The sequence below is a fragment of the Bidens hawaiensis genome, unplaced genomic scaffold (assembly GCF_021521415.1).
Source record: "Bidens hawaiensis isolate Kalapana, Puna unplaced genomic scaffold, B.hawaiensis_p1.1 tig00049063_1, whole genome shotgun sequence".
NCBI classification, from domain to species: Eukaryota; Viridiplantae; Streptophyta; class Magnoliopsida; order Asterales; family Asteraceae; genus Bidens; species Bidens hawaiensis.
This window is the reverse complement of record NW_027498780.1, coordinates 47,472-66,985: the sequence shown is the minus strand read 5'-3', so window position 1 is coordinate 66,985 and position 19,514 is coordinate 47,472. Positions and strand designations below refer to the sequence as shown.

At 37.5% G+C, this 19,514-nt stretch overlaps 2 protein-coding genes across 2 annotated transcripts; one reads left to right on the top strand and one right to left on the bottom strand.

The window, feature by feature from the left end:
- Positions 1–1,637: 1,637 nt before the first annotated feature.
- On the bottom strand, positions 1,638–3,565 carry LOC143597810 (uncharacterized). The gene is made up of 3 exons (XM_077076203.1): positions 3,128–3,565; positions 2,267–2,915; positions 1,638–2,149 (listed from the first exon to the last, which is right to left on the bottom strand). The coding sequence occupies exons 1-3, from the start codon at positions 3,563–3,565 to the stop codon at positions 1,638–1,640; spliced, it is 1,599 nt and encodes a 532-aa protein (XP_076932318.1).
- A 7,920-nt stretch (positions 3,566–11,485) lies between these two features.
- Positions 11,486–16,882, top strand: LOC143597811 (phosphoethanolamine N-methyltransferase 2-like). Its single transcript, XM_077076204.1, has 11 exons — positions 11,486–11,611; positions 13,289–13,426; positions 13,504–13,641; positions 13,883–14,026; positions 14,654–14,764; positions 15,035–15,179; positions 15,719–15,999; positions 16,083–16,244; positions 16,323–16,376; positions 16,520–16,594; positions 16,692–16,882. Exons 1-11 carry the CDS (start codon positions 11,528–11,530, stop codon positions 16,788–16,790), a joined length of 1,431 nt encoding a protein of 476 aa, XP_076932319.1. The 5' UTR covers positions 11,486–11,527; the 3' UTR covers positions 16,791–16,882.
- Positions 16,883–19,514: the final 2,632 nt, after the last annotated feature.

Below are 19,514 nucleotides of genomic sequence, written 5' to 3'. Positions count from 1 at the left end.
TCTCACCCGGGAAATCATCACCAATCTCCTGTTCCCGGATTTCATCCATGTCAGGGTTTTCTAGCCGCGATAAGTTGTCAGCGGCGACATTTTCAGCCCCTCTTTTATCTTTAATTTCTATATCGAACTCCTGAAGCAGAAGGATCCAGCGAAGGAGTCGGGGCTTCGCATCTTTCTTAGCGAACAGGTAACGCAGAGATGCATGATCAGAGAATATGATAGTCTTAGAAAGCACGAGATAGGAACGGAATTTATCGCACACAAAAACAACCGCAAGAAGTTCCTTCTCTGTCGTGGTGTAATTCTCCTGAGCATCGTTAAAGGTCTTGCTAGCAGAATAGATGGGATGGAAATGCTTCTCTCGACGCTGTCCTAACACGGCTCCAACAGCAAAGTCGCTCGCATCGCACATGATCTCAAATGGAAGAGTCCAATTAGGAGCAACAAGAATATGAGCACTCACTAACCTCTCCTTAATCAACTCAAAGGCCCTCAAACACTCCTCACTAAAATTAAACGGCTATCTTTCTCTAGAAGCTGGGTCATCGGGCGGGAAATCTTCGAAAAGTCTTTAATAATCAGCGATAGAACCCCGCATGACCTAAGAAACTACGAATAGACTTCACAGAAGTGGGCGGTGGAAGTTTGGAAATGGTGTCTACCTTAGCTCTATCAACCTCAATCCCCGTACTAGAAATCTTATGACCTAAAACAATACCCTCACGAACCATAAAATGACATTTGTCCCAATTAAGCATAAGGTTCGTCTCTTCACACCTAGAGAGCACTCGATATAAGTTACGCAGACAGTCATCGAAGGAATTCCCAAAGACAGAAAAATCATCCATAAATACCTCCATGGAATCCTCGATCAACTCATGGAAAATGGCCACCATGCACCGCTGAAATGTAGCAGGAGCGTTACACAATCCAAATGGCATGCATCGGTACGCGAATGTACCAAAGGGACATGTAAATGTGGTCTTCTCCTGATCTCCCAGGGCGATGGGGATCTGGAAATAACCGGAAAAGCCATCAAGGAAACAATAGAACTGCTTTCCTGACAAACACTGAAGCATCTGATCGATGAATGGAAGCGGGAAATGGCCCTTTCGTGTAGCCTCGTTAAGTCTGCTGTAGTCGATGCAAACTCGCCACCCTGTCACAGTCCGTGTCAGTATGAGCTCATTCTTTTCGTTCGTGATAATTGTCATACCGCCCTTTTTAGGGACCACCTGGACTGGGCTAACCCATGCGGAGTCAGAGATCGAAAAAATCAAACCAGCGTCGAGTAACTTAATAACCTCCTTTTTAACAACCTCCTGCATATTCGGGTTAAGCCTCCTCTACGACTGCACCACAGGTTTAAACTCGTCCTCCATAAAGATTTTATGCATGCAGAACGATGGGTTTATACCTTTGATATCCATAAGCTTCCATGCGATGGCATGCTTATGAGATTTTAGAACAGAACAACCATCAACTTCTCGTTCTCCTCCGTCTCCAAACTCGAAGAGATGATGACGGGAAGTTGAGACCCCTCCCCTAAAAAGGCATACTCGAGATGATATGGTAAATATTTCAGCTCTAAGGATGGGGGGGTTCTCAACAGATGGTTTTTCGATCGGAAACTCTCTCTATTCAACCGCTAGGACATCAGAAAAAATCTGGGAACTCATGATCGGCTCGTGTTCTCCTGACTCAGGCAACCGCTGCTCCTGATCAAAATCAAATATTGTCATCTCGACTAACTGATTCTCCACATCGATGATATGAGTGTCGGATGTGTCTCTCTCGCAAAACTTTGTAAGATAATCGCCTACATGCGTCATGAAAGTGTCGATAAAGTAGAGAGTGTCATCCTGCTGCTGAGTATGTCTCATGGATATCTGCACGTCGAATGTGATCATGTCATCATGAACTCGAAGAATCAATTTTCCATCGGGAACATCAATGAGAGCACGTGCGGTGGCTAAGAATGGACGGCCGAGGATGAGCAAAACGTTCGAGTCCTCATCCATATCGAGAATGAAAAAATCAACCGGGAAGATGAATTTGTCCACCTGCACCAACATGTTCTCCACAATGCCACTTGGGAACTTCACAGATCGGTCTGCCAGTTGGATGCTCATTCGGGTGGGAAGCAGCTCTCCCACGTTAAGTTTGGCAAACACAGAGTAGGGCATGAGGTTAATGCTTGCACCGAGGTCGGCCAAAGCATTGCTAACATTAAGATTACCAATCAAGCAAGGAATGGTAAAGCCGCCTGGATCTGTCATCTTCCTATGAAGCTTGTTCCGTACGACGGCAGAACACTCCTCACTAAGAATAACAGTCGAAAGCTCCTCGAGTTTCTTCTTATTAGTAAGCAAATCTTTAAGAAACTTGGCATGTTTTGGCATGTTCGCAAGAGCTTCGATAAACGGAATGTTCACATGAAGCTTCTTAAGCATGTCAAGAAATCTAGAGTACTGCTCCGAATCATTCTTCCTCACCAGACGACCGGGGTATGGCGGTTTTGGCTTATAGATGCGCATTGGTTCCTGCTCAACCTGCTTCTCCTTCTCAACTGACGCACCACCTGACTGTGAGGTACTTGATGTGTCTCGCCTTCGGTTCACCTTGTCAGGTGGCATCTCTAACTCCAAATCCTCATCTACTTCCTCCTCCTCTCTTGGTGTGCTGCTAACAACCCCTCTCCCACTTCGGGTGGTCACTGCCTTGGCATGACAATTTAGAAATGGTTTAGAATAGGTAGGACCGGGATTATGGACGGTGTCACTAGGAAGACTCCCCGAGGGTCGTTGATCAATCTTTGCGGAAAACTCACTAAACTTGGCCTCAAGATTCTGAAATGCGACCTGTTGCCCCTTCATAAATGTCTCATGCTGCAAAAGAGTGGATTTTGTGTTGGCCTAATTCTGTAAGAGCTGATTTAACAATTAAGATTGGTTAGCCAATAGCTCCTCGATCTTGGAAGTATTATGTGGCACGGAGCAGGTTCTGGGGCGGGTTCTTGGAACAGATTTTGGCGTTGCTGATAACTGGAGTTACCTGCTCGCCAATTAGAGTTATTGTTTCGCCACCCGGAATTGACGGAACGATTTTGATTAGTAAGAAAATCTACCTCCTCCTGAGAATCAACGGGACAATCAGCTGTCTCGTGATTTTTGTGACAAATCTCGCACTTTAGTTGCAGCTTTAAATCTCTAACCTTCTTCGTCAACTCCTCCAACTTTGCAGATAGTCTCGCATTCTGATCAACATGATGCACTCCACGGGATGATCCGATGGCAGCGGCCTTGGCAGCCGAAACGGACCTTCTACTCGGTGTATGCTGGTCTGCTAACGCTATGCTCTCGAACATTTCTTCAGCCTCCTCTATGGTGAGCTTATCGAGCATGCTTCCTCCAGTGGCGGTATTGAACCGCTGTTGAGTTTCGGGGGTAAGGCCATTATAGAAATTTTCATCCACAGCCCAATCGGATAGGCCATGTTGAGGACAACGGTTTAGAAGAGTTTGGAAACGCTCCCACACAGAAAAATAGGACTCATTGGGGTCCATGTGAAACGAATGGATTTGCTCGCGGAGACGTCCGGCCTTCGATGGAGGGAAATATTTTCTTAGGAACTTTGATTGAAGGTCGGCCCATGTGGCGATTGAGGCATTTGGTAACGATTCGAACCATGAAGCAGCACGAGCGGAAAGTGAGAATGGAAACAACTTAAGATGAATGACGTCGGATGAGATATTGTTAATATTAAAAGTTTCGCAGATCCGAACGAATCGGGACAGGTGTCCTGGAGCATCTTCGTCATTCAAGCCGTAGAACTGAGCAGAATTGGTGATGGAATTCATGACGTGAGAGGGAATTTGCCAGTTTTGATTATTAGTCGCAACTGGTCGGACGATTGCAGATCGGGCTCCCATGATGCCATCGTTGGCTTTAGCATGAACGGTCTGTCTCGGTGGTGGTGGAACGGCGTCACCCATATCTATTCTAGGAGCAGGGACGCGTACCAGGATGTCGGGTATAGAACTCATGCTTCCTCTGAGCTCCTTAAGCCTCTCGGTAAGAAATCTCTCGGGTTATTCTGATGCAGAATACGAAGGTGGTCCTTGTGAACGAGTATGGTGCATAAACTAAAAATTTTTAAAAAATCGATTATTTATTTATTTATTTTTATTATTTTATTTTTATTTTTTTTTATTTTTTTTTAAAAAGAAACCAAACCTAAAGGCACAAATAGCAAGTAAAGGCACCTAAAGGCAACTAAAAACCAAATGAACAAATAAACAGATCAAATAATCAACTCGGTTTAAACAAAGAATTTACTAGTGTCCCCGGCAACGGCGCCAAAAACTTGATGTGGTGAAAAGTGTGTATATAATTAATAACCAAGTTTTACCGAATTCACCTAAAAACCATACAATCGGCAAGTGTACCGGTCATTATGTAGCTAGAAAGTAAGAACGGATATCGAACCTAGGACACTATGGGTAAACTCTAATTATTAAACTTTATTAATTACTTATCTAGACTCTATTTTGATTTTTGGATTTTTTTATATTAATTAAACTAATAATACTTAACTAATTAAGAATTAAACTAAAAATGAACTTTAATAAAAATTAGACTTTAACCAAATGTGATAAACGACTACCTAGGTAATGAAATCCTACTAGTTAAATTAATAGTTAACGAACTTGACTTGGTTGAAAAACAGTATCTAAAAAATATGACACTAAAGACCACTAAAGTACGCCTAGATCGCCTCCCGGCCTCACCAACGACACCCTAGAACTCTAATGACATGTGAAGCTCAATTGTTAAAGGTTTGGATCACCTCCCGGTCTCACCTTACCTAATAATACTATGGTACCCCAAAATCCAAATCACCTCCCGGTCTCTTTAGATACAATATATATTAATATAAAGGGGGTATTTTTAATTAATTTAAACACGACTTGTATCACAATAATCTTAAGGGACCTAGGCTAACTCACTCCCGTGCAATTAGTACCCCAACCCCACAAAAGACAAAGATGACACAACACAAAATTGCCTCCCGACCTCCTAGAAATAGAATAATTAAATCTAATCCGCTCTCAATAATTATTCCTACGATTCTTTCGACCATAAATCGCAAACAAGTTGAAAACACAAAGTAGACAACCTAATCATGCATCTGACAATCACCAATGACTATCAAACACAAGTGGAGTAATTATTAAAGCAAAAAAATCGGATTCAATTACGCATATATATCGTTAACAAACCAATTAAAAACTTTACCATAACACTAAATCAACCAACGTCAAATAAAAATTCGTCAAACCATCAATATAACATAGTACTCAACTAAAACCTAGGCAGTATAAAATATTTAGCTACTCATAAAAAAGATACGAAACAAAAATAAAATATAAGTCACAGTTCATCGTAAAACAAATAATATTAATTGAGCTACCTGCCTGTGAGCTTAAATTAATTCACTTTTTGATATATAACTTTTTAACATGTTTGCTTGCTTCCTTTAATTCGGCCGTGAGATTTATTCAAGCCGCAAGGCTGCTTGATTTTTTTTTCTTCTTTGATTGCGGCTTGCCGTTGATCGTCTTGTATTATTTTTTTTTTCGACTCCTAGCTGCTACAGTCAATCAATCAAGGAGTGGACCCCCTTGTCGCCTCCACCCAAAACAGCCAAGGCTCTCGTCCCCTACTTCCGTATGATCTCTCTTATTTCTTTTTTTTCTTTCTTTTTATAATAATTATATTAATCTTCTAGGGTTTTTTTTCTTTTAGCCCATAATAAAGCCTACGGCCCACGAACTAGTTAACAGCCAAAGAGTAATTTATGTCAGCTCCATCCGTCTACAAGTCCAACCAGAAAAAAAATAAGCAAACCTTATTAATTCAAATAAGTTAAGTTTAGGTTTCTTTCTTTTCTTTCTTTGTTTATACTTTATTTTAATTACTTGAAAGCATGAATTATTATGTAAACTTGGGTTTATTATTATTAAAATTACTATTTAAATACTCGGTTTCAAGTTTAGTAAAATTTGCTCTAATTTGGCTCATTGTCTCTTAGAACCTTAAAAACCCAAACATGAACCTATTAGGAGTATATACAATAAAAACCTGGCTCAAAATACTTGAAAGTATAGGAATATTTATATAATATTATATATATTTTTAGCCCACATCAAGTATAACATGCAGATTTTAGCATGCGAAAAGATGCATTTTATTACATAGGAAAACTATAGAAATAATTTATGAAATTTTTACCAGAGTTGCATAAATGTCTTAGGTGTTTAAATGTATTTTTTTACATATTTTCAATGCACACAAAAATCATAAAAATTCCTCCAACACAAAAAGGTACGTGCAGCTATTACAGTGCGCAGCAAAAGTGTTTTATTTGTTTAAAAGTCAGTACCAAACCAAATTAAACGATTCCAATTGGGTTGTAATCTTAATTCAAAATGAACTTTCAGAAGTGGAATCAACCAATTTGGACTTCTCAAAAAAGAGTTATGATGTCGGAAAGACAGATCAGAATCCGTCACCTCGCATCAGCTTTGACACACGATCTTATTAAATCATAAAAACCATTCAAATCTTGTCCAAAATTTACATATTATACCTTTCTTGAAACTAGACTCAAAGTAGAACATCATGGAATCAAGAATTGATCAAAAAGAATAAATTTTCATTGAGTGAGAGTGCTGAATCAACTCCGGTAAACAAATTTGTTGACCGGAGGAGATGCTTTAACTTTAATACAGTAGGGCATGTATTTTATGCATGTCCTAACCGTATGAAGCACACTTATAATCAACCTCAAAAGTTGATTCCCAAGAAACCTGTGAAGATTCAGGTTGTTGACAAAAGGCTGAATACTTCAAGATCCGAGCCTGTTAGGATCTTGAAAAGAGATAATGTTGTATCTGATGACCGCGTGAAGAGTACTTTTGAGATGGGTGAAAATTCAAAAGGCAAAAACCCTACTTTTTACATAAAAAAGAAGTCATGTGGACAGAACTGGGTGTTAAAATCTAGTGTTATCAAATCTAGTCCACTAGTTCTGCAGAAAATGAAGACATATGTTTCTAATACTCGATCAATATCTCAAGTTGCGCTCTTTTATCGAGCGAATCAGAAATAGATGTGATGTTGTTTAATAAATTCAAACAACCCAAGACCAAGAAGGCTTGGATTTTCTTGTTTCACTAATCCTTTAACCGTATGTGCAAGGGCTTCCAAGATCTCACGATTCATGTTGGATTATGGATAGAGGAGCCTCAAGGCACATGACGGGTACTCTTCACCTATTGGAATCAAATCTGTATGAGGGGGAATGTAGGATTTGCTGGTAATCAAGGAGGTCAGATTGTTGGGGAAGGAACATTGTCAAATGGCAAGGTTTTGTTTGACAAAGTAAACTATATCACCGAGTTGGAGAACAATCTTATGAGCATACCAAAATTTGTGATAAGAATTTCTCGAATCACTTCACGAACAAGGAGTGTATGATTTTGAAACTTGGTTTCAAGATTCCAGATGAATGGATACTGATGCATGCTCCTCGAGAGAACGACCTGTATGTTCTCAACATGAGTACTGCTTCTACTTCATCATTAAACGCTCAATGTTTCATATCAAAGGCGTTAGAGAAGGAGTCTATTTTATGGCATAGAAGAGTGGGACACATCAATGTGAGGAAGATGAACCACTTGGTTCACAATCAGTTGGTTGATGGGGTTAATGTGAAGAATTTCCTCTTGAACAAATATTGTATTGAGTGCAAAAAGGGTAAACAGTCAAAGAAGCCGCATCCGAAGAAAATGGTTAATTGCATTAACTTACCTTTCTAGCGTCTACATATGGATCTCTTCGGTTCGGTGAATGTCAAAAGTATCGCTGGCGAACTCTATTGCCTAGTTGTTACTGGTGATTATTCAAGATTCTCGTGGGTGATATTCTTAGACACTAAGGATGAGACTTTTGACAACCTAATGATCTTGTTTAAGAAGTTGGAGACCTTGTATAATCTTCCAATTAGACGAATCCAAAGCGACAATGAGACTGAATTTTAGAACAATAGGATGCCAGAGTACTGCAATGATCGAGGGATTCTTCATGAATTCAGTGTACCTTACACACCACAATAAAATGGGGTAGCTGAACGAAAGAATCGAAAATTGATTGAGACTGCTCGCACCATGCTTGTTGATTCAAAGTTACCAGTTAGCTTTTGGACCGAAGCTGTGGCGTCAGCATGTTACACTCTTAACTGCGTTCTCACAGTCAAAAGACACGAAAAGACTTGATTCGTGCTACTTAGCCGGCGTAAACCTTACTTGAAGTGGCTTGAACCTTTCGGGTTTTGCTAAAATATCAAGGACAATTCACTTAGTAAATTAAGGGATTGTCTCATTTTTAAAGTGAGTTATCTTATGAATACTTAATATAAACCAACTTGCTTATATAAAATGGTGTTTTAGTGTAGATCATGAAGTTATGCATATCACTTTCGTTAATTATCATGGAATAACGTGTTATTCCCACATTTAATTACCAAAGCAAGTTTATATCACACGTTTATCAATTAATTGTTAAACTAAGTTAAAAGAAGTTTTAACCAAGATGATGCACTTTTATCCTTGATCATCTCTATAAAAATTTAAAAACCCAAAAATACTGTTTTTAATTTATGTATTTAAATTCCTTTACATTTCACTTGTCAACCTAAAACAACTATAATATTTACTTCCGGCTAAAATAAATATGACCATTTAGTAGTACAAATCAAACAAATGTATTTGTGAATCGATACTTGGTTCTTACCCATCCTATAGTATATATACGATAGGCATACTTGCCTATTTGCGTGTGATCTAGTTAAGATAAAATCACTTTTTATAAATTTAAAACTCAACTTTGTGTGAAGCAAAACATTTTGAAAAACTAACAACTTTTCTACTCACCACACAACACATCAGTTAGTACCTAACATTGTTACAAAATTAAACCTTAGTACTCATACATGTAACTTTTAAACCATACAATCTTGTTACTTTAAGAAAACGTCAAGGACTAACTGCATAATTGTGTCATAAAACAATTTTACACACCTAAACAAGGTCTTCGTTATGACAAAAAGAAGACTTCCAAAAATCTAAGAAATCTTTTAAGTCCAACAATCACCACCCAAAGATTAATAACCAATATAATAATCAAATGCCTTATGAAGATTTTTTATCAAATGAATAATGAATATTTTTTTATTATTACAATCTATATTAATATGATGATAATGGTTACTTTTATCAACTTAACTTTTATTATGAAAATAGAAGTTTTGAAAACTGTAACAATTTTTAAAGAAAACAAAATTATCATTTTCCGACATGGGTAAATATTGGTCGTTTAATGCTAACAATTTCACACCCATGAAACATTCGGTACCAAACTTTTGAGTTGTATGCCAACTTGTGGTTTGCTTAAGGAGCAACAAAATTGATTATTACCTTTACCTAAGATCTTACCTTTTCTTTTTCCAACAAAGGTGGCATGACCACCATTGTAGGATTTATACCCCTTGACAGAGGCAGATCTGGAAGTTTTTGCTGCGTCGCGTACAAAATGGATCAACTAAAAAATCGGTCTGGTCAAAGAGAGCATGATCCACCAACCATTCTAGAAGCCCAGAGTGGAATGAACTTTCAGAGCACATGAGAGGAAAAATTTGCCTAGTTAAACACCACACTTTAAAAGTTAAAATACATAAACACACACACATACACACATATAGATACAGGGCATGGTTCGGGTGAGAAGTCATTTTGGTGTGAGAAATGCGAAAAATCAATCTAAACCACTCATTTAGTTTTAATCTTAATCTTTCAAAATAAATGAAACGGTATAAATTAACATTAAATATATCAGCTCTCTCCAACTAACACAACTAATTAAATCATAATAATTCTCTCCAATTAACATGATTAATCAAACCATAACAAACTAAAATAATTATCTCTCATTATTTCATTATACACAACTACAATTTCTTCAGAATTTCAGAATTTTTCATTTCATGTCCCTGGATTTTTGATTGTTGATATTTTTGGTAAAAACTTAAGTCGAAAAATTTCGTGGTGTTACATGAGGATTTATATTAAACAGAGGTCCCTTAAAACAAATTTCGTGCTACCTCCGCAAGCCCGTTTGTTTCGTAGGGTACAACATTACACTTGTATTATCGAATAACCTTTACTTGTATTTTTATATAATCTACAGACAGCCTACACTTGTGTTTTTTTTATATAAAAAACATTTTTCTTACACATGTAAAACATAACCTACATAAAAGCAAATGCCCTACACTTTCTTTTTTTCAATTTTTTTCGTAATAACTATAATGACAGATGCTATCACTTACACAAAATCATATAACCTACATATGTATATGTTTTTGTGTAGGTTATATTTATATGCGTAGAAAAATGTTTTTTATATAAAATAAAAGAACCACTTCATCTCCTAACTCTCAAACCTTAAACCTTTATAATCAACCTCCGTCTTCATGTTTCTTATTTCTCTACTTAATCAAGCAAATATATAGTGTAAATAACTTAGTTTTTCGAGGAAAACACAACCATGATGTTTGTTTTCCATGAATCACATATGTTGTTGAGAAATCCGTGCAAGAAAGTGACAAACCCTAGAGTTCATAGTGTAAAAATCCGATGGGAGGGTGAACCGCTAGACCCAACGGAAGCAACCTCTTTCACCGTCGGTCTAAGGTTTAACATTCCGTCAGATCCCTTGCGTATTCCGTCAGATTCGTTAATACGTTGACATGTGATGAGTTTTTAATTGTTGTTGCATTCCGTGGGAGGCCGATGTGTTCCGTCGGTTTCGACGGATCAAGATGAGTATTTTGGGCATTTTCTTTGAAGTTGAATATAGCTTAATCAAAATGGTCTGTTTTAAAGATTAGGGAGTGTTTGGGATTCCTTATTTTTACCTTCTTATGACTTATGAATAAGTCAAAAGTCACAATCTTATAAGTTATAAAACTTTCTCACTCGAATATTAAGCAATCCTAAACACCTTTTTCACTCACACATTGGCTCCTAAGGCTCACCTACCTACCACCAATCTACCGTTGCAATTCACATCACTACACTAGTTTTGTTTGTGCCTATAAATACCCACAAACCAGATCCCTCACAAACCCACCTACCCACCAAAGTTGCAGTTTGAGATCCAATTTCTATGCAGCAGAAAGGCCGATCATTCAACAGCAGATCCAGATCCTTCTCAAGATCTCGCATTGCAATCGAAGGCTCATAATCAAACCCATTTCGTTTCCAAATCAATCTGTGCAATGGCTCCTGTTGTGGTTATTAATGGTTGGTTGGTTTGTTGTTATATGTTTGTGTTGTCCAATAGCATTTTGTTTATATATAATAATATATGCAGGTGAAGAACGTGAGGTTCAGAAGAATTACTGGATGGAGCACACGGTCGAGTTGACTGTGGAAGCCATGATGCTTGATTCTATGGCTTCTCATCTTGACAAAGAAGAAAGACCCGAGGTACAATGCATTTACGGGTTTGTATTGTAACATAACATACTTGGCCAAATATGATATTTTAGAATAGAATAAATTGTCTATTAGCATTTACATAATATACTCGGCTAAATAATTTGTAGTTGTACCCGAGAACATTCGTTTAAAATTATATTATGCTACATTTTATAATAGTTTATACATAATAACCAATTAATGATTAAGCAAACAAGAAAACATTTGGTCAAAGCATACCGATAAACATCTGGTCCACATACATAAAATAAAAGTGCACCCCAAAATACATCATGCTCCGAACACATGGTCTACATGCTTAAAAGTAAATGGTTCACCCCCAAATACATCAAGTTTTTAACGCGTGGTTCACATACATAAAGTTCATAATAGTGCACATAAAAACATATTGAAAACATAATAGTGCACAAACTTGTATAGGCCTATACGGTCGTATAGGCTATGCATAACTGACAGTGGGACAAAAAAAACAGCTTTTTTCAACCTATACGACCATATAGGTTTTATGGTGACAATACGAGCCATTTAATACCTATACGGTTCGTATAGGTCTATACGGTCGTATAGGTTGAAAAAAGCTGTTTTTTTTGTCCCCCTGTCAGTGATGCGTATCCTATACGGCCGTATAGGCCTATACGAGCTGTATATGCATATGGGGGTGGTGTAGGAGGATCACATCCCTAAAAATAACATTTTGCACTTCGCCAAGAAAGTTGAGGGGCATCCCGGGATACCCCTGCTTCTAAGCTAGATCTGCCTCTGTCTGATAATGACAGTTTATTTGCATATTGATTCTAACATGCTCTTACAACAAACGAGTTTTTATTTTTATTTTGCGACAAACAATGTAGGATTGAAGGATATTAGCTGCGTTATTCTTTCGAATAACAATTGGTGCATGTATGTGTGTTTGTGTGTGTATAATTAGTTAATTAATACCATAAAAAATCAACATAATATGCTATTTTGCATGAAACAATCCCTTGACCCAATCTTTGGTATGATAAAATGATTAAAACTTGTTTAAAATGCATGTAATTGTGAAAAATAATTTAAAAGATAACTTGCTGCCCCTTAAAAGTGGTCACAGTTTTAGCGAGGCGTCTCTCTAAAAATGCCGACTTGAGTGATTTTTTTATCGTGTAAGATGGTATAAAGCTGTATTTTAATCAGTCAAATATTGACGAGGTACTTTCCCATGTTAGCAAAAAACTTTACAGTGTGATCCATGTCGCAATTGCATATATTTTAAACAAGTTTAGAGACTTTAATATATATCAAAACCTGATTACTTGACTTTATGCACATATATACACATGTTTGAGTTTTTGTTACCAGAGTAAATTTACATTTGGTTTTTATGATTACATTCCAAAAACCGATTCATCTTGCATTTGTTGTAACGTATTTATGCTAAGGTCTGGATTGATATCTTCATTTTGATTGCATACAGCATTGACTATTTATGTGTGTTTTGCAAGTGGTTATTAATGCTGAATAATCAAAATCAGATTACCAGTTGCAATAAAACGAGACGAAGAATATAATATTTAGATGTGTTTTAAGTTACTTGAAGTTGTAATTATCATACAAACACATGTTCGACAAACGCACATTATTTAACAATTAATGTATAAAATGACCAAATTCTTATTTCTTTGTTAGGTGCTGTCACTACTTCCACCTTATGAAGGGAAAAGTGTCCTTGAATTAGGAGCGGGAATTGGTCGTTTTACGGGTGAACTAGCCAAAAAGGCGGGAAAAGTAACAGCCCTTGATTTCATTGTAAGTGTGATCAAAAAGGTATGCATCATTCACCATTGAAATAAGTTCATTTATTTATGGGTTATTATTAATATTTAAGTTCAAAATTCTTGCAGAATGAAAGCATCAATGGACACCTGAAAAATGTGGAATTTATGTGTGCTGATGTCACCTCGCCCGACCTAAACTTTCCGCCTGAATCAATGGATTTAATCTTCTCAAACTGGTTATTGATGTATCTTTCTGATAAAGAGGTAAGCATGAAAATCAAATTATGACCCGTTTGATGGAACAAGTCAATCCGTCAACCCATTTACGACCCATATAATGTGACCTTCCAACTTATTTACCACCTTTATAACCAGATTACTAGCCGTTTACAACCTGCAAACACGTCAACCTATTTGACTTGTTTAGATTAATGTGTTACATGGGTCGTGACTCGTGACACAATTTCATGAATAATTTTTTTATTATTATAATTTGTGGTTACAGGTTGAATATATTGCTGAAAGACTTTTGAAATGGGTGAAAGTGGGAGGATATATTTTCTTCAGAGAGTCATGCTTTCATCAATCTGGAGACCATAAACGAAAACACAACCCGACACACTACCGTGAACCTAGATTCTACACCAAGGTGAATATATATTGACCTTGAACTATGAAAATTTGGGTGTTTGGCTTACTAAGGACTCTTATGAGGTCAAACTGACGCTGTGAAATTTAGAGGTGTAGCTGAGTCAAGCTTGAGCTCAGCATGCTTAATTTTGTGAGAGCTTGAGCTCGGTTCATTTCGAGTTCATTTCTAAAGCTCGAGCTTGGTTTGTGTGTAGATTTTCATCAACTGTGCTAGTTTATTATTTATTAATTAATTTACATACATTTTTAAGTATTTTTATAGCATAATACATATAATAAAGTTATTTTAATTATATGAATAATAGGCTTGCGAGCCAGCTTGGGCTTAGACTTGAGGTCGTTTAAGCTCGACTCAATTCAAGCTTTTAGCGCCGATCTTGAGTAGCTCACGAGTGGCTTGGATCAATAACACCCTTATCAAATTGTTTGTACTGCTGATATTGGAAAATACTTAATTCATTTGGAAAGCTTGCAAAAATATTCCAATTTTTATAAACGTCACAAGTAAGAACATTTTGCAAGTTGTTACCATATTATAGGTATATGCTACAAATACATGCAATGATGGTCTTGCAGTTGAATGCATAAATCTTTAATGATTTTCTTGTTGGGTATGGTTGTGTAGGTGTTCAAGGAATGTCACACATCCGATGCATCTGGTAATTCGTATGAACTCTCTCTAATCGGGTCGAAATGCATTGGAGCTTATGTACGCAGCAAGAAAAATCAAAATCAGGTAAATCACTCTCCTTTGAACGTAGATGCGCGAATTTGGAAATGGGTTGACCTGGAAACACTTTCTGTCTATTATTTTCAAATCGTGATGCTTAAAGAACGGTAGCAACATTAATAATCAAAATCTTTAAATAAAGCAATCGGGAGATGTATGCATTAAAATCACAATTCTAGATACTTTCAACCCATTTGACCGTTTCCTTTTTAGCTAAACTTTTTTATCTAATACATGTAACACTAAAAATAACCCAAATTGTCACCTTGATTGCAGATCTGCTGGATATGGCAGAAGGTGGCAAATACTGATAATGATAGGGGCTTCCAGCAGTTCTTGGACAATGTGCAGTATAAAAACAGTGGCATATTACGCTACGAACGCATATTTGGACCCGGGTTTGTGAGTACAGGGGGGATAGGTATGTCAAGTTTTAGTTTTCCTTATCTGTTTAATTTGTCTTATTTTTTTCATGGGACAAACAAATATCATACAAGTTTAGTTTTCTGGGATAAAATAAAATTACATATTTACCCAACTACGTCAACTTGTGTTATACTTTATAATGATAGCTATTTTTATTGTACTTAACCTAAATTCAAAAAAATGTAGAAAGATGTGTTGGCGGGTCAACTCAACCCGTTGACCCATTACCCGCATATATAATCAAAGATAACGGCTATGAACAAGAAATGTGAATCTTCTTTAGTTTGCATTCTTGTGTCCCTCTATAGTTCTTATGGAGTGTTTTGTTTTATTAATTAATAAACTCTAAAATTGTATTGTGACCACAGACACAACGAACCCGTTGACCCATTACCCGCATATATAATCAAAGATAACGGCTATGAACAAGAAATGTGAATCTTCTTTAGTTTGCATTCTTGTGTCCCTCTATAGTTCTTATGGAGTGTTTTGTTTTATTAATTAATAAACTCTAAAATTGTATTGTGACCACAGACACAACGAAAGAATTTGTTGCGATGCTGGATCTGAAACCGGGGCAGAAAGTTCTAGATGTTGGATGTGGGATTGGAGGAGGCGATTTCTACATGGCTGAAAACTTTGATGTTGATGTTGTTGGCATTGATCTTTCTGTTAATATGATCTCGTTTGCTCTTGAACGCGCTATTGGCCTCAAATGTTCGGTTGAGTTTGAGGTTGCTGACTGTACCAAGAAATCTTATCCCGACAACACGTTTGATGTCATCTATAGCCGTGACACTATCCTCCATATTCAAGTAAGGTTCTACTTATAACAAATTATAAGTTATAATTAAGTTATAAACATGTTTATCTTATTGTTTTATGTTACGTTTTTTAGGATAAACCTGCGTTGTTTAGAACCTTCTTCAAGTGGTTGAAACCAGGTGGCAAAGTTCTTATTAGTGATTACTGTCGAAAATCTGGAACGCCGTCTGAAGAATTTGCAGAATATATCAAGCAAAGAGGATATGATCTTCATGATGTAGAAACTTATGGACAGGTAAATAATGAATATTACTTTTTGTTAGTTTATATGTGAGGTTATTGTGTGCATTGATTATTTACTTTTTTTCTTTAGATGCTTAGAGATGCAGGATTCGGAGACGTGATGGCAGAGGATCGAACAGAACAGGTTCTTTCATTAAACCTCATTGAACATTTTACTCAAAAGATTAAATTATTGTTGAAATAACATAGTAATCATTAAAAATTATATTTCATCATGTTAAAAAGTTACATGTTTTGACATGTTACCCAACCTGAATGTTTTGACAGTTCAAGGAAGTCCTTAGGAGGGAACTCGAAAGGGTTGAGAAGGAAAAGGAAGAATTCATCCATGACTTCACTGAAGTAAGTGCATTTACACACGATAATTATTTAATAATAACCAAATGGGGGATTAACTGTGAATATGTTAATGTGTTTATGTTGAACATGATATATGTAGGAGGACTACAATGATATTGTTGGCGGTTGGAAGGCGAAGCTGGTGAGGACTGGTTCAGGGGAGCAGAGATGGGGATTGTTTTTTGCGAAAAAGAAGTGATTGCATTGCATTGCATTGGAATGGTGTTTTATATTATCCAAAATAAAAGACTGGTGCTGAGGATCAGATATCTTGTGGGTTGTGATTTAAATGCTCATTGTGTGGTTGATGTGTGATTTGTTGCTGACCTTGAATGGATTATTTGTGCTTTCATATGTTATATGTTATATGCTACTATGAAATGTGACTTGCATTTGGTATTTTATTTGATGATCTTGTCATCTGGTGTTTATAAACAAAGCTATTCCCTCATATCAAAGGTGGCTGTCCCCATATGAATTGACGTTTGGTTTGGGGACTAAAGTTACAAACTTCTATGGCTTCCCTTGAGAGATTACATCAAGTGTAATACGCTCACGAACACCCAAAACCTTTTGATTTGAGATTCCGGGATAGGGCCCTTGCGCCAGCTGCACAAGACCAAAAACATGCTCAGATCCAACGACTGATGACATCATCACTAGGACTGTGTGGTTCCTTGTTTCCATCCAAGCCTTCCTGATTGTGACAGTATCATCCTTCAAGGCTATCAGAGAATCTATTTGAGCTATAATGGCTGTTAGTTGAGCCACGATAGCATCTTCTCTGTGATTTAATTGAGTTAGAATCTTCTCTTCGAATTTTCCGGCAATGAAACCAATGATAAATACAGAAAGTCAAATGACTTTAATTGAATGGAAACAATATGATATCAGCCCCTATTCAAGAGGGGCTACTCTCCAAATCACAATATGAATAGATAATTTAGACATGCTTTTTAAATAAGCAAGGATCTAGCTTTATTTATACTAAAACGCCACTGTTGTGAAACAACGAGCTATTAGCATGATCGGAAATGCATATAATCATAGAATAGAGAGAAAATGAGAAGTAAAAAAAGAGGGTAGTTCTTATCCATTGAAAGGTGTATATAATACAATAACAAGAGCCACTAGTTATAGGTGAAGAAACATGGAATGGAACCGGGTCAGATCCATATCGATGTCCCTCGGTCTTCGAGATGAACGAACCCATGCCTTCATCTTCTCCGGTTTGCTTGAGATCTACCATGGAAAAGTGTGTGAGTAGAGGTGACTGCTAAGAGTTTCCTACTTTTTACAGACACAAAAATATGTTGAGACCAAGGGTCCAAAAGGAGATCCGTCAAATGAGAGTTGAAGACCCCTTATATAGGAAATGCAATACATAATGTAATAAATAAAAGGCTGTACCGGGGTTTGACGTATCCTACCCCTACAAGTCCCCCTAGTCTAGTGCTGCTTCTATGCGTGCAATCGGTTAGGTGGATTTCTGGACTTATTAGGAGTGCGCATATTTGTCTTTGGGTTTTAAAAGGTTTTAAACATGTTGGCTGTTTTGTGCGAGAGTTTTGCGGCTTAGTGAAGCTTGGCGCGTATAGCGGTTTACGAGCTGTAATGTAGTGCAACTTGTGCGTGTAGCGAGTTATAGCTGTGACGTAATAAAGGTTGCGTAGTTGGCTTGCCCGGCGTGTGCGGAACGTTTCCGCCGTGCACAGCCGTATGGGTTTATTTAAGGTTTCCAACTTTTTTGTTCGGCATGTAGCCATATGGGTTAGTCATTAGGTTTTCCAATCTTTGTGTTCGGCACGTAGCCATATGAGTTTATTATAAGGATTCCCAACCTTTATGTCCAGCGCGTTGCCATATGGGCTTTTTATAAGGGTTCCCACCATTTATGTCCTGCGCGTAGCCGTATGGATTGTTTTATAAGGATTCCCAACCTTTATGTCCAACGCGTAGCCGTATGGGTTTTTTTTATAAGGATTCCCAACCTTTAAGTTCGGCGCGTAGCCGTATGGGTTTTTTTATAAGGATTCCCGAAAATAAACGAGTTTTTTATAAGGATTCCCAACCTTTATGTTCGGCGTGTAGCCATATGGCCTTTTTTATAAGGATTCCAAACCTTTATGTTCGGCGCGTAGCCGTATGGGTTTTTTATAAGTATTCCCAACCTTTAAGCCCTATGGGTTTTTTTATAAGGATTCCCAACCTTTAAGTTCGGCGTGTAGCCGTATGGGTTTTTTATAAGGATACACAACCTTTAAGCTCGGCGCGCAGCCGTATGGGTTTTTTATAACGATTCCCAGCCTTTATTTTCGGCGCGTAGCCGTGTGGGTGTATTATTAGGTTCCCATCCTCGAGCGTATTTTGAGGTGTGCCCAACCTTATCCTCGGTGCATAGTCGTGTGGGTGTATTATAAGGTTCCCATCCTCGGACGTATTTTAAGGTGCGCCTAACCTTATATTCGGCGCGTAGCCATGTGGGTGTATTATAAGGTTCCCATCCTCGGACGTATTTTGAGCTGTGCCCGACCTTATATTTGGATGTCTTCCATTCTTGGGCGAATTTTGAGGTGTGTCCAACCTTATATTCGGATGTCTTTCATCCTTGGACGAATTTTGAGGTGTGCCCAACCTTACGTTCGGCACGTAGCCGAGTGGGTGTATTATAAGGTTCCCATCCTCGGACGTATTTTGGGGTATGCCCAACCTTATATTCGGATGTCTTCCATCCTTGGACTAATTTTGAGGTGTGCCCAACCTTCTACTTGGATGTTTTTCATCGCGTTATATTCTTTCAAGTTGTAATGGTGATATACCATGACAGTCCGCCAGTTCATTGCTACTAAATAATGTTAGTAGCATTGAACGTATCATAAACTTGTTAATAATGTGCACTGAGGAGTATAAACAACTTTTTATA

Coding starts and splice junctions, on each gene's coding strand:
- LOC143597810 (XM_077076203.1), bottom strand. CDS start 3,565: ATGGACCCCAATGAGTCCTATTTTTCTGTGTGGGAGCGTTTCCAAACT. Junction 2,916..3,127: donor CCGTTGATTCTCAGGAGGAG/GTAGATTTTCTT, acceptor TTACAGAATTAG/GCCAACACAAAATCCACTCT. Junction 2,150..2,266: donor TAGGAAGATGACAGATCCAG/GCGGCTTTACCA, acceptor TTAACGTGGGAG/AGCTGCTTCCCACCCGAATG.
- LOC143597811 (XM_077076204.1), top strand. CDS start 11,528: ATGGAGCACACGGTCGAGTTGACTGTGGAAGCCATGATGCTTGATTCT. Junction 13,642..13,882: donor TGTATCTTTCTGATAAAGAG/GTAAGCATGAAA, acceptor TTGTGGTTACAG/GTTGAATATATTGCTGAAAG. Junction 16,245..16,322: donor ATGTAGAAACTTATGGACAG/GTAAATAATGAA, acceptor TTTTTTCTTTAG/ATGCTTAGAGATGCAGGATT.